The sequence below is a fragment of the Oncorhynchus mykiss genome, chromosome 5 (assembly GCF_013265735.2).
Source record: "Oncorhynchus mykiss isolate Arlee chromosome 5, USDA_OmykA_1.1, whole genome shotgun sequence".
NCBI classification, from domain to species: domain Eukaryota; kingdom Metazoa; phylum Chordata; class Actinopteri; order Salmoniformes; family Salmonidae; genus Oncorhynchus; species Oncorhynchus mykiss.
In genome coordinates, this window is record NC_048569.1 from 98872117 (window position 1) to 98886860 (window position 14744).

Sequence of the window (14744 nt, forward strand, 5' to 3'; positions counted from 1 at the left end):
AGAGGAGGTGATTAACACTGTCTCTATACCAGTTAGAGGAGGAGGTGGTGATTAACACTGTCTCTATACCAGTTAGAGGAGGAGGTGATTAACACTGTCTCTATACCAGTTAGAGGAGGAGGAGGAGATTAACACTGTCTCTATACCAGTTAGAGGAGGAGGTGGTGATTAACACTGTCTCTAAACCAGTTAGAGGAGGAGGAGGTGATTAACACTGTCTCTATACCAGTTAGAGGAGGTGGTGATGAACACTGTCTCTATACCAGTTAGAGGAGGAGGAGGTGGTGATTAACAATGTCTCTACACCAGTTAGAGGAGGAGGAGGTGATTACAACTGTCTCTATACCAGTTAGAGGAGGAGGAGGTGATTAACACTGTCTCTATACCAGGTAGAGGAGGAGGTGGTGATTAACACTGTCTCTATACCAGTTAGAGGAGGAGGAGGTGATTAACACTGTCTCTATACCAGTTAGAGGAGGTGGTGATTAACACTGTCTCTATACCAGTTAGAGGAGGAGGTGGTGATTAACACTGTCTCTATACCAGTTAGAGGAGGAGGAGGTGATTAAACACTGTCTCTATACCAGTTAGAGGAGGAGGAGGTGATTAACACTGTCTTTATACCAGTTAGAGGAGGTGGTGATTAACACTGTCTATATACCAGTTAGAGGAGGAGGAGGTGATTAACACTGTCTCTATACCAGTTAGAGGAGGGTGGTGATTAACACTGTCTCTATACCAGTTAGAGGAGGTGGTGATTAACACTGTCTATATACCAGTTAGAGGAGGAGGAGGTGATTAACACTGTCTCTATACCAGTTAGAGGAGGTGGTGATTAACACTGTCTCTATACCAGTTAGAGGAGGAGGTGGTGATTAACACTTTCTCTATACCAGTTAGAGGAGGAGGAAGTGATTAACACTGTCTCTGTACCAGTTAGAGGAGGTGGTGATTAACACTGTCTCTATAACAGTTAGAGGAGGAGGTGATTAACACTGTCTCTATACCAGTTAGAGGAGGAGGTGATTAACACCGTCTCTATACCAGTTAGAGGAGGAGGTGGTGATTAACACTGTCTCTATACCAGTTAGAGGAGGAGGAGGTGATTAACACTGTCTCTATACCAGTTAGAGGAGGAGGTGATTAACACTGTCTCTATACCAGTTAGAGGAGGTGATTAACACGGTCTCTATACCAGTTAGAGGAGGAGGTGGTGATTAACACTGTCTCTATACCAGTTAGAGGAGGAGGTGATTAACACTGTCTCTATACCAGTTAGAGGAGTAGGAGGTGATTAACACTGTCTCTATACCAGTTAGAGGAGGAGGTGGTGATTAACACTGTCTCTATACCAGTTAGAGGAGGAGGAGGTGATTAACACTGTCTCTATACCAGTTAGAGGAGGTGGTGATGAACACTGTCTCTATACCAGTTAGAGGAGGAGGAGGTGGTGATTAACACTGTCTCTATACCAGTTAGAGGAGGAGGAGGTGATTAACACTGTCTCTATACCAGTTAGAGGAGGAGGTGATTAACACTGTCTCTATACCAGTTAGAGGAGGAGGTGGTGATTAACACTGTCTCTATACCAGTTAGAGGAGTAGGAGGTGATTAACACTGTCTCTATACCAGTTAGAGGAGGAGGTGGTGATTAACACTGTCTCTATACCAGTTAGAGGAGGAGGAGGTGATTAACACTGTCTCTATACCAGTTAGAGGAGGTGGTGATGAACACTGTCTCTATACCAGTTAGAGGAGGAGGAGGTGGTGATTAACACTGTCTCTATACCAGTTAGAGGAGGAGTTGATTAACACTGTCTCTATACCAGTTAGAGGAGGAGGAGGTGGTGATTAACACTGTCTCTATACCAGTTAGAGGAGGAGGAGGTGATTAACACGGTCTCTATACCAGTTAGAGGAGGAGGTGGTGATTAACACTGTCTCTATACCAGTTAGAGGAGTAGGAGGTGATTAACACTGTCTCTATACCAGTTAGAGGAGGAGGTGGTGATTAACACTGTCTCTATACCAGTTAGAGGAGGAGGAGGTGATTAACACTGTCTCTATACCAGTTAGAGGAGGTGGTGATGAACACTGTCTCTATACCAGTTAGAGGAGGAGGAGGTGGTGATTAACACTGTCTCTATACCAGTTAGAGGAGGAGTTGATTAACACTGTCTCTATACCAGTTAGAGGAGGAGGAGGTGGTGATTAACACTGTCTCTATACCAGTTAGAGGAGGAGGAGGTGATTAACACAGTCTCTATACCAGTTAGAGGAGGTGGTGATGAACACTGTCTCTATACCAGTTAGAGGAGGAGGAGGTGGTGATTAACACTGTCTCTATACCAGTTAGAGAAGGAGTTGATTAACACTGTCTCTATACCAGTTAGAGGAGGAGGAGGTGGTGATTAACACTGTCTCTATACCATTTAGAGGAGGAGGAGGTGATTAACACTGTCTCTATACCAGTTAGAGGAGGTGGTGATTAACACTGTCTCTATACCAGTTAGAGGAGGAGGTGGTGATTAACACTGTCTCTATACCAGTTAGAGGAGGAGGAGGTGATTAAACACTGTCTCTATACCAGTTAGAGGAGGAGGAGGTGATTAAACACTGTCTCTATACCAGTTAGAGGAGGAGGAGGTGATTAACACTGTCTCTATACCAGTTAGAGGAGGTGGTGATTAACACTGTCTCTATACCAGGTAGAGGTGGTGATTAACACTGTCTCTATACCAGTTAGAGGAGGAGGAGGTGATTAAACACTGTCTCTATACCAGTTAGAGGAGGAGGAGGTGATTAACACTGTCTCTATACCAGTTAGAGGAGGTGATTAACACGGTCTCTATACCAGTTAGAGGAGGAGGTGGTGATTAACACTGTCTCTATACCAGTTAGAGGAGGAGGTGATTAACACTGTCTCTATACCAGTTGGAGGAGTAGGAGGTGATTAACACTGTCTCTATACCAGTTAGAGGAGGAGGTGGTGATTAACACTGTCTCTATACCAGTTAGAGGAGGAGGAGGTGATTAACACTGTCTCTATACCAGTTAGAGGAGGTGGTGATGAACACTGTCTCTATACAAGTTAGAGGAGGAGGAGGTGGTGATTAACACTGTCTCTATACCAGTTAGAGGAGGAGTTGATTAACACTGTCTCTATACCAGTTAGAGGAGGAGGAGGTGGTGATTAACACTGTCTCTATACCATTTAGAGGAGGAGGAGGTGATTAACACTGTCTCTATACCAGTTAGAGGAGGTGGTGATTAACACTGTCTCTATACCAGTTAGAGGAGGAGGTGGTGATTAACACTGTCTCTATACCAGTTAGAGGAGGAGGAGGTGATTAAACACTGTCTCTATACCAGTTAGAGGAGGAGGAGGTGATTAACACTGTCTCTATGCCAGTTAGAGGAGGAGTAGATGATTAACACTGTCTCTATACCAGTTAGAGGAGGAGGAGGTGATTAACACTGTCTCTATACCAGTTAGAGGAGGTGGTGATTAACACTGTCTCTATACCAGGTAGAGGTGGTGATTAACACTGTCTCTATACCAGTTAGAGGAGGAGGAGGTGATTAAACACTGTCTCTATACCAGTTAGAGGAGGAGGAGGTGATTAACAATGTCTCTATGCCAGTTAGAGGAGGAGGAGGTGATTAACACTGTCTCTATACCATTTAGAGGAGGAGGAGGTGATTAACACTGTCTCTATACCAGTTAGAGGAGGATGAGATGGTGATTAAAACTGTCTCTACACCAGTTAGAGGAGGAGGAGGTGATTAACACTGTCTCTATACCAGTTAGAGGAGGTTGTGATTAACACTGTCTCTATACCAGTTAGAGGAGGAGGTGGTGATTAACACTGTCTCTATACCAGTTAGAGGAGGTGATTAACACTGTCTCTATACCAGTTAGAGGAGGTGGTGATTAACACTGTCTCTATACCAGTTAGAGAAGGAGGAGGTGGTGATTAAAACTGTCTCCACACCAGTTAGAGGAGGAGGAGGTGATTAAAACTGTCTCTACACCAGGTAGAGGAGGTGGTGATTAACACTGTCTCTATACCAGGTAGAGGTGGTGATTAACACTGTCTTTATACCAGTTAGAGGAGGTGGTGATTAACACTGTCTATATACCAGTTAGAGGAGGAGGAGGTGATTAACACTGTCTCTATACCAGTTAGAGGAGGGTGGTGATTAACACTGTCTCTATACCAGTTAGAGGAGGTGGTGATTAACACTGTCTATATACCAGTTAGAGGAGGAGGAGGTGATTAACACTGTCTCTATACCAGTTAGAGGAGGTGGTGATTAACACTGTCTCTATACCAGTTAGAGGAGGAGGTGGTGATTAACACTTTCTCTATACCAGTTAGAGGAGGAGGAAGTGATTAACACTGTCTCTGTACCAGTTAGAGGAGGTGGTGATTAACACTGTCTCTATACCAGTTAGAGGAGGAGGTGATTAACACTGTCTCTACACCAGTTAGAGGAGGAGGTGATTAACACCGTCTCTATACCAGTTAGAGGAGGAGGTGGTGATTAACACTGTCTCTATACCAGTTAGAGGAGGAGGAGGTGATTAACACTGTCTCTATACCAGTTAGAGGAGGAGGTGATTAACACTGTCTCTATACCAGTTAGAGGAGGTGATTAACACGGTCTCTATACCAGTTAGAGGAGGTGGTGATGTACACTGTCTCTATACCAGTTAGAGGAGGAGGTGATTAACACTGTCTCTATACCAGTTAGAGGAGGAGGTGGTGATTAACAATGTCTCTACACCAGGTAGAGGAGGAGGTGATTAACACTGTCTCTATACCAGAGGAGGAGGAGGTGATTAACACTGTCTCTACACCAGGTAGAGGAGGAGGTGATTAACAATGTCTCTACACCAGTTAGAGGAGTAGGTGATTAACACTGTCTCTACACCAGTTAGAGGAGGAGGTGATTAACAATGTCTCTACACCAGTTAGAGGAGTAGGTGATTAACACTGTCTCTACACCAGGTAGAGGAAGAGGAGATTAACACTGTCTCTATACCAGTTAGAGGAGGAGGTGATTAACACTGTATCTATACCAGTTAGGGGAGGAGGAGGTGATTAACACTGTCTCTATACCAGTTAGAGGGGGAGGAGGTGATTAACACTGTCTCTATACCAGGTAGAGGAGGAGGTGATTAACAATGTCTCTACACCAGTTAGAGGAGTAGGTGATTAACACTGTCTCTACACCAGTTAGAGGAGGAGGTGATTAACAATGTCTCTACACCAGTTAGAGGAGTAGGTGATTAACACTGTCTCTACACCAGGTAGAGGAAGAGGTGATTAACACTGTCTCTATACCAGTTAGAGGAGGAGGTGATTAACACTGTCTCTATACCAGTTAGGGGAGGAGGAGGTGATTAACACTGTCTCTATACCAGTTAGAGGGGGAGGAGGTGATTAACACTGTCTCTATACCAGGTAGAGGAGGAGGAGGTGATTAACACTGCCTCTATACCAGTTAGAGGAGGAGGTGGTGATTAACACTGTCTCTATACCAGTTAGAGGAGGTGGTGATTAACACTGTCTCTATACCAGTTAGAGGAGGAGGTGATTAACACTGTCTCTATACCAGGTAGAGGAGGAGTTGAAGACAGCTCAGAGAGACCTTCACATCATGAAGGAGTGAGCTGCAGTGCTGAGTTGGGTCATGTTTATTAGCTGGGTCTTGTTTATTAGGTGGGTCATGTTCATTAGCTGGGTCATGTTTATTAGGTGGGTCATGTTCAATAGCTGGGTCATGTTTATTAGGTGGGTCATGTTCATTAGCTGGGTCATGTTTATTAGGTGGGTCATGTTCAATAGGTGGGCCATGCTCATTAGGTTACAGGGAATAACTAAGGGTTAAGTGCCAAATGGCACTCTATTCCCTATTTAGCGAACTACCTTTGGCCGGGGTATGTGGGGGCATAGGGAAAAGGGTGCCATTTAAGTCCCATGCTGAGAGACCAGATCGAGACATAATGAAGCCGAGGATCCTCTCTCTCTCTCTCTCTCTCTCTCTGTTGTCTCTGGCCTACAAGTGATAATTATCTCGTAAATTAAATCAATCAATTAATCACAGTAAATTACAGTTGTAGCTAGAACTGCAAAGGGATTGTGGACTGAATACCAAGTTAAAACCAGAGGACAGATCACTGGAGGCTGCAGTAAATGTATTTATTTATTTATTAGTCACACCACTAGGTGTGGTGTGGTGGTGATGAACACTGTCTCTATACCAGTTAGAGGAGGAGGAGGTGCTTTGCTTTTTTGCTTTGCTTCATAGCAAAGGGGGTGAATACATATGCACTTTCATTTATTTTTTCATTTCACTTCACCAATTTAGACTATTTTTGTCCATTACATGAAATTCAAATAAAAATCAATTAAAATGACAGGTTGTAATGAAACAAAATAGGAAAAACACCAGGGGGACAAATACATTTACAAGGCACTTTAGGACTAATTGGCTTATAGAGAGCAGAGAGAATGCTTGGAGAAAGTGATTGGTTAATTTACAAAGTCACATGACATATCAAATGTTTTTTGTCAAATGCGCCGAATACAACAAGTGAAGACCTTACCGTGAAATGCTTACTTACAAGCCCTTTACCAACAGTGCAGTTCAAGAGTTAAGAAAATATTCATATTTAATCTGATCACCGACAACGACGAGACAGCCTAGAAGGTCAGAGAACTGGCAGTGTGGTGCCAGGACAACAACCTCTCCCTCAATGTGAGCAAGACAAAGGAGCTGATTGTGGACTACATGAAAAGGCGGACCGAACAGGCCTCCATTAACATCAATGGAGCTGAAGTGGAGCGGGTCGAGAGTTTCAAGTTCCTTGGCGTCCACATCACCAACAAACTATCATGGTCCAAACACACCAAGACAGTCGTGAAGAGGGCACAACAAAACCTTTTCCCCCTTTGGAGAAAAGATTTGGCATGGGTCCCCATATCCTCAAAATGTTCTACAGCTGCACCATCGAGAGCATCCTGACCAGTCACCGCCTGGTATGGCAACTGTTCAACATCTAACCATAAGGCGTTACAGAGGGTAATGTGTACGGCCCAGTACATCACTGGGGCCAAGCTTCCTGCAATCCAGTACCTATATAATAGGCGGTGTCAAAAGAGAGCCCATAAAATTGTCAGAGACTCCAATCACCCAAGTCATAGACTGTTTTCTCTGCTACCGCAGGTCAAGCGGTACCAGAGCGCCAAGTCTAGGTCCAAGAGGCTCCTTAACAGCTTCTACCCCCAAGCCATAAGACTGCTGAATAATTAATCAAATGGCCACCGGGCTATTACACCGGGCTTCCATTTGTTTTGTACACTGCTGTTACTTGCTGTTAATTATCTATGCATAGTCACTTTACCCCAACCTACGTGTACAAATTACCTCGACTAACCTGTACCCCCGCACATTGACTTGGTTCCGGTACCCCATGTATATAGCTTCGTTATTGTTATGTAATTTTATTGTGTTAGTTTATATTTATTGTGTTAGTTTTTATAGGATATCCCTACCGGCCAAACCCTCCCTAACCTGGACGACACTAGGCCAATTGTGCATCGCCCCATGGACCTCCCAGTCGCGGCCGGCTGCGACAGAGACTCTCGAACCCAGAGTCTCTGGTGGCACAGCTTGCACTGCGATGCAGTGTCTTAGACCACTGTGCCACCCAGGAGGCATGAGAGTTACCTTTCTAAAAGAACACAGAGCATTTTCATTAATGGAAACCTCTCTAATGCAAATTGTGTTGAATGTGGCGTACCGCAGGGAAGCCGGCTTGGACCATTATTGATTTGTTTTTACTAATGACCTTCCACAGACCCTGACCTTCACAGCATTGGGATAGAGGTACAGATGCACAGGAGAAGCATCACGTGTGTGTGTGTGTGTGTGTGTGTGTGTGTGTGTGTGTGTGTGTGTGTGTGTGTGTGTGTGTGTGTGTGTGTGTGTGTGTGTGTGTGTGTGTGTGTGTGATAATAGCAGATCCGTAATGCCAGATGTGTTTACTGAGGAGTCTTATTAACTTACAGCTTCCAAACTTAAGAGGACAGGCGTGGGCATCCATGGGGAAGTCCTCTAACTGCATGGGGCATTCTGCTGAGATGGTTAACCTGGAGAGACATCAGAGATTAGAAATTATATTGTGATCGTGATTCATTACAATTATTAACCTTTCTGGCGCAGGGTTTCCGCTAGCGACCCACCATGACAACATCCGGTGAAATTGCAGAGCGCCAGATTCAAAATACAGAAATAGTCATAATAAACATTCATAAAATATACAAGTGTTATACATCGGCTAAAAGATGAACTTCTTGTTAATCCAGCCGGTTTGTCAGATTTCAAATAGGATTTACTGCGAAAGCATACCATGCGATTATCTGAGGACAGCGCCCCGCATACAAAACCATGAAAAACATTTTCCAACCAAACAGATGCATCACAAAAGTCAGAAATAGCGATAAAATAAATAAAATAAATCGCTTACCTTTGAAGATCTTCATCTTTCCGCAATCCCAAAGGTCTCAGTTACACAATGAATGGTTGTTGTTTTTTCCGATAAAGTCCTTCTTTATATCCCAAAATTGTCCGTTTGTTTGGCACATTTGATTCAGAAATACACTGGTTCCAACTCGCCTAACATGCCTACAAAGGATCTAATAAGTTATCTGTAAACTTGGTCCAAACATTTCAAACAATGTTTCTAATCCAACCTCAGGTACCCTAAAATGTAAATAATCGATAAGACGGAATAAACTGTTTCCAATACCGGAGGAAAACAACAAGGAGGTCTCATTCACACGCACCAACAGACTAGAGTCCACCTGAGTGACAATTCATTTTTCGACAAAAAAAAGACTGTTGACATCTAGTGGAAGCCATAGGAACTGCAATCTGGGTCCTAATAATTCCGCTTCTCCATTGAAAAGAATTGGAATGACCTCAACAACAAAAAAATCCTGGATGGATTGTCCTCAGGGTTTTGCCTGCCAAAATCAGGTCTGTTATACTCACAGACATTATTTTAACAGTTTTAGAAACTTTAGAGTGTTTTCTATCCAATACTACCATGCATATGCATATCCTAGCTTCCGGGCCTGAGTAACAGGCAGTTTACTTTGGGCACCTCAGTCACCCAAACTTCCGAATACTGCCCTCTAAGAAGTTCTAAATAATCATCATATCATCAGTTGCTCAACTCCATTTCACCAATGATTCCATTACTATGTCAGAACACGGTGTTAATAGACAAATTGCCGTGTTACTACAAAACCAGAAGAGCAATTTATGCTTTGACATGATTAACCTAGAGAAGTTACAAGACAACATCATGATTATTTTACAATTCATCATCATCATCACTATTACATTTTTTATGATAACATTCATCCATTTAGATTTAGATCACAATGTGTGATATTATATAGAAACAGGAACAAAATCCTGCATTATTTGCTATAACAAGAGGTCAAAACATTTACATCATGGGGACTTCTTGCGTCTTCTGTTAATAAGAATATTTAGAGATAACAAAGAGACGTTCATTGCCCGAGAAGTTTGTGCCCTTTAACACTATAAACCAAATATAGGGCCCTTTAACCCTATAAAGACTCAACAACCACCACAAGTGGTTTTTAAGTGTGATTTTGACAGCAAAAACTTGAAAACAAATTGGAAAAACAGAAAACTAGAAGAAACACATTTTAGCTAAAATACAGCTCTTCTCTCTTTTCTCTCTCTACCTCTTTATCCCTGTCTATCTCTGTCATTTGCTCACTCAATAAATCATAGGTGGATTTGAGTTGGAATGCCATGTGATCTCATGGGAACAGCATTCCAAGAGTGATGTGTATGTCCAGCTGTATCAAAACAGCGTAACAGTATCCCATCTGAAAACTGGTGATCCTAGACTGCCATCTACTGGAGATAGTTCATCATCATCATCACCTGGCTTTCCAAAAGCGGTCCAATAAGATCTGCATCAGCACTATTTAGTCTACCAGCTCCTACATCCGATGGTATGTACAGGTATGTCTCTGTTCATAATGTGGTCCAATCAAATACAACAATGTTCCCCAGCCCATATATGAACATTTTGTTCCAATAAATCTTAAAATGTAATCGGACATCGATCATTTGTGGTTTTAAACTAAGTTCCCTTTGTAAAACATTGGAGTAAGAATCCCCACAGGAAATGTGTAATAGAGGAGAGGACACACGTCTGGTAAATTAAGCATTTGCTCAGATATTGAGCCGACGCATTGATTGGTTCTTTCAAACGTAATTTTTTTCCCTTGAGGAAGCGGGGGGCTCAGGAGGTGTGAGGCTGTGCTTGTGGGTGTTTGAGTTTGAGTGACAAGGGCACGGAGGGGGCGGGTGCTCAGGGTGTGTGTGGCTGTGGGTGTTTGAGTTTGAGTGAGAAAGGCATAGAGGAGAAACAACCAGTAAAAGCACAGTGCCCTTCATTATCAATACACATCAAAACATTCTTTCCAGAATCTAGGTGTTTGCCAGACTAAATAAGAGCACACCTCCTCAATCTATTGTCCTACACCTCCCGCTAGTGGACTACACAGGAACTACACATCTGGTGGTCTACACAGGAACTACACCTCCATCTGGTGGACTACACAGGAACTACACCTCCCTCTGGTGGACTACACAGGAACTATACCTCCCCCTGGTGGGCTACACAGGAACTACACCTCCCTCTGGTGGGCTACACAGGAACTACACCTCGCTCTGGTGGGCTACACAGGAACATAACAACTGGAAGAATGTATCTTATGATGTAAAAAGACACAGAACACTGGTAAGGCAAAACAATGGACAGGCTATTCCAAGTGATTTGAGTGGGTGCAGTTGCATGATACCCAACCACAGAAATATTGCTGTTTTCAGAAAATAGGCATTGTAACTCACTGATTAGTCTTTCAATAATTAAACACGTCAATGATTCCCTCTTAGGAATGTCTCTGAAGCAAAACTTAGGGCTCTATTTTAACAAACCTAACGCAATGGGTGCTATAGGTTCAGGGATGTGTCAGAAATATTTTTGCTATTTTCACAACCAGAATTATGGGTGCAGTAGCTGGAAGTGGTGCGAAAGGGCTGGGGTTTGATGAATAAACAAGTTGGAGGTGTGTCAAGGCTAGACCTCTCACTGGCCAATCAGAACGTGCTCCATGGCTAAATATGTGGTTGTTTCAAGTTGTGTATTTACGGTCTTTTATGTATTTCATTGTCATCAACTCCAATTTGATTGTTAGTCAGATATAGCCTAGTTTGTCAAATAGCCTGCAGAAAACAAAATAATAAAATGTAGGCCTATCCCATCTTTGCTAAATATGTTGAACATATTTGCAGTCCACATTGTATTAATTAAAAGGATGGTTTCAATAAGGGAATATATTGTTTAACATTCACACTGCTATAGGGGCTAGGCCTACTGTAGGCCTATATGTCTAAGCCATGTTTATTCAGAAAGTATTCAGACCTCTTGACTTTTTCCACATTTTGTCCATTTACAGCAATTTTCTAAAATGGATTCAGTTCATTTGTTTCCTCGTCAATCTAAACACAATGACAAAGTAAAAACTGTTTATAGAAATGTTTGCAAATGTATATATATATATTTTTAAATACCTTATTTAAATAAGTATTCAGACCCTTTGCTATGAGACTCGAAATTGAGCTCAGGTGCATCTTGTTTCCATTGATCATCCAACTTGATTGGAGTCCACCTGTGGTAAATTCAAATTCACCTGTTTATATAACGTCCCACAGTTGACGGTGCATGTCAGAGCAAAAATCAAACTATGAGGTTGAAGGAATTGTCTGTAGAGCTCTGTGACAGGATTGTGTCGAGGCACAGATCTGGGGAAGGGTATCAAAACATTTCTGAAGCATTGAAGGTCCCCAAGAACACAGTGGCCTCCACTTGGAACCACCAAGACTCTTCCTAGAGCTGGTCGCCCGGCCAAACTGAGCAATCGATGGGAGAAGGGCCTTGGTGAGGAAGATGACCAAGAACCTGGTGGTCATTTGGACAGAGCTCCAAAGTTCTTCTGTGGATATGGGAGAAACGTCCAGAAGAACAACCATCTCTGCAGCACTAAACTAATCTGGTCTTTACTGTAGTGGCCAGACAGAAACCACTCTTCAGTAAAAGGCACATGACAGCCAGCTTGGAGTTTGCTAAAAGGCATCTGAAAACTCTCAGACCATGACAAACCAGATTCTCTGGTCTGATGAAACCAAGATTGAACTCTTTGGTCTGAATGCCAAGTGACACGTCTGGAGGAAACCTTGCACCATCCCTACGGTGAATCATGGTGGTGGCAGCATCATGCTGTGGGGCTGTTTTTCAGAGGCAGGGACTGGAAGACTAGTCAGGAAAGATCTTTACAGGGAAAGATGAATGGCGCAAAGAACAGAGAGATACTTGATGAAAACCTGCTCCAGAGCGCTCAGGACCTTAGACTGTGGCGAAGGTTCACCTTCTAACAGGACACCGACCCTAAGCACACAGCCAAGGAGGAGTGGCTTCGGGACAAGTCTTTGAATGTACTTGAGTGGCCCAGCCAGAGACCAGATTTGAACCCGATCTAACATCTCTGGAGAGACCTGAAAATAGCTGTGCAGTAACGCTCCCCATCCAACCTGACAGAGCTTGAGAGGATCTGCAGAGAAGAATGGGAGAAACTCCCCCAATACAGGTGTGCCAAGCTTGTAGCGTCATACCCAAGATGACTCAAGGCTGTAATCACTGCCAAAGGTGCAACAACAAAGTACTGAGTAAAGGGTCTGAATACTTATGTAAATGTGATATTTCAGTTTAAAAAATAAATTCTAAAATTCTAAAAATCTATTTTTGCTTCGTCATTTTGGGGTATTGTGTGTAAATTGATGAGTGATTTTATTTTTATTTTTATATATTCTAGAAAAAGTCTATAACGTTAACGCTGAATAGTTTCTGAATCCACTGTACCTTTTTTTAAAACATTATTTATTTAACCTTTATTTAACTAGGCAAGTGAGTTAAGAACAAATTCTTATTTTCAATCACAGCCTAGGAACAGTGGGTTCAGGGGCCTTGTTCAGGGGAACAGTGGGTTAACTGGCCTAGGAACAGTGGGTTAACTGCCTGTTCAGAGGAACGGTGGGTTAACTGACTTGTTCAGGGGAACAGTGGGTTAACTGACTTGTTCAGGGGAACGGTGGGTTAACTGCCTTGGTCAGGGGAACAGTGGGTTAACTGACTTGTTCAGGGGAACAGTGGGTTAACTGCCTTGTTCAGGGGAACGGTGGGTTAACTGCCTTGGTCAGGGGAACAGTGGGTTAACTGACTTGTTCAGGGGAACAGTGGGTTAACTGCCTTGTTCAGGGGAACAGTGGGTTAACTGCCTTGTTCAGGGGATCAGTGGGTTAACTGCCTTGTTCAGGGGAACAGTGGGTTAACTGCCTTGTTCAGGGGAACAGTGAGTTAACTGCCTTGTTCAGGGGAACAGTGGGTTAACTGGCCTAGGAACAGTGGGTTAACTGCCTGTTCAGGGGAACAGTGGGTTAACTGGTCTAGGAACAGTGGGTTAACTGCCTGTTCAGGGGAACAGTGGGTTAACTGCCATGTTCAGGGGAACGGTGGGTTAACTGCCTTGTTCAGGGGAACAGTGGGTTAACTGCCTTGTTCAGGGGAACAGTGGGTTAACTGCCTTGTTCAGGGGAACGGTTGGTTAACTGGTCTAGGAACAGTGGGTTAACTGCCTTGTTCAGGGGAACAGTGGGTTAACTGCCTTGTTCAGGGGAACAGTGGGTTAACTGCCTTGTTCAGGGGATCAGTGGGTTAACTGCCTTGTTCAGGGGATCAGTGGGTTAACTGCCTTGTTCAGGGGAACAGTGGGTTAACTGCCTTGTTCAGGGGATCAGTGGGTTAACTGCCTTGTTCAGGGGAACAGTGGGTTAACTGCCTTGTTCAGGGGAACAGTGGGTTAACTGCCTTGTTCAGGGGATCAGTGGGTTAACTGCCTTGTTCAGGGGATCAGTGGGTTAACTGCCTTGTTCAGGGGAACAGTGGGTTAACTGCCTTGTTCAGGGGAACAGTGGGTTAACTGCCTTGTTCAGGGGAACAGTGGGTTAACTGCCTTGTTCAGGGGAACAGTGGGTTAACTGCATTGTTCAGGGGCAGAACGACAGATTTTTACCTTGTCAGCTCAGGGATTAGAACTTGTAAACTTTACGGGTTACTAGTTACGATTACTAGTTACGGTTACTAGTTACGGTTACTAGTCCAACCACTAGGCTACCCTGCCAGCCATTGTCAATAAGCAAGATTAAATTCCCTATTAAATAAGGCTTTAAAATAGAGCGATTCATTCTAATCAAAAATCCAACAACAACTTGTTTTGAACAGGCTATGTCTAAGTACAGCCACCATAACTGCTTCCGGTGGGCAGATGATCCCAAAGCGCAACAATGGAGGATTTCACTCACATCTAAAACTTTTCACAGAAACAAAGATCCAATATAAAAAGAGAATATCCACTCACTGCTATACTGCTGCCAAATATGTTTTATAATGAAACCATCTTACGTGTCACATCCACACTTATCCAGAAATAGCAGATGGCTCCTAAATTGCATTATGGACGTTCGCCATCAAGACAGGATGTGAATTATTCATTATTTTTAACAAA

At 43.3% G+C, this 14744-nt stretch overlaps 1 protein-coding gene across 1 annotated transcript in view; it reads right to left on the reverse strand.

Moving 5' to 3' along the window:
• The window catches only part of LOC110524869 (gamma-aminobutyric acid receptor subunit alpha-5), a 72851-nt gene that overhangs the window by 32617 nt on the left and 25490 nt on the right, over positions 1-14744 (reverse strand). Inside the window, exon 6 of the mRNA XM_036978987.1 lies at positions 8080-8162. Coding sequence (XP_036834882.1) covers positions 8080-8162 — 83 coding nt within the window. The remainder of the gene's footprint in view (positions 1-8079; positions 8163-14744) is intronic.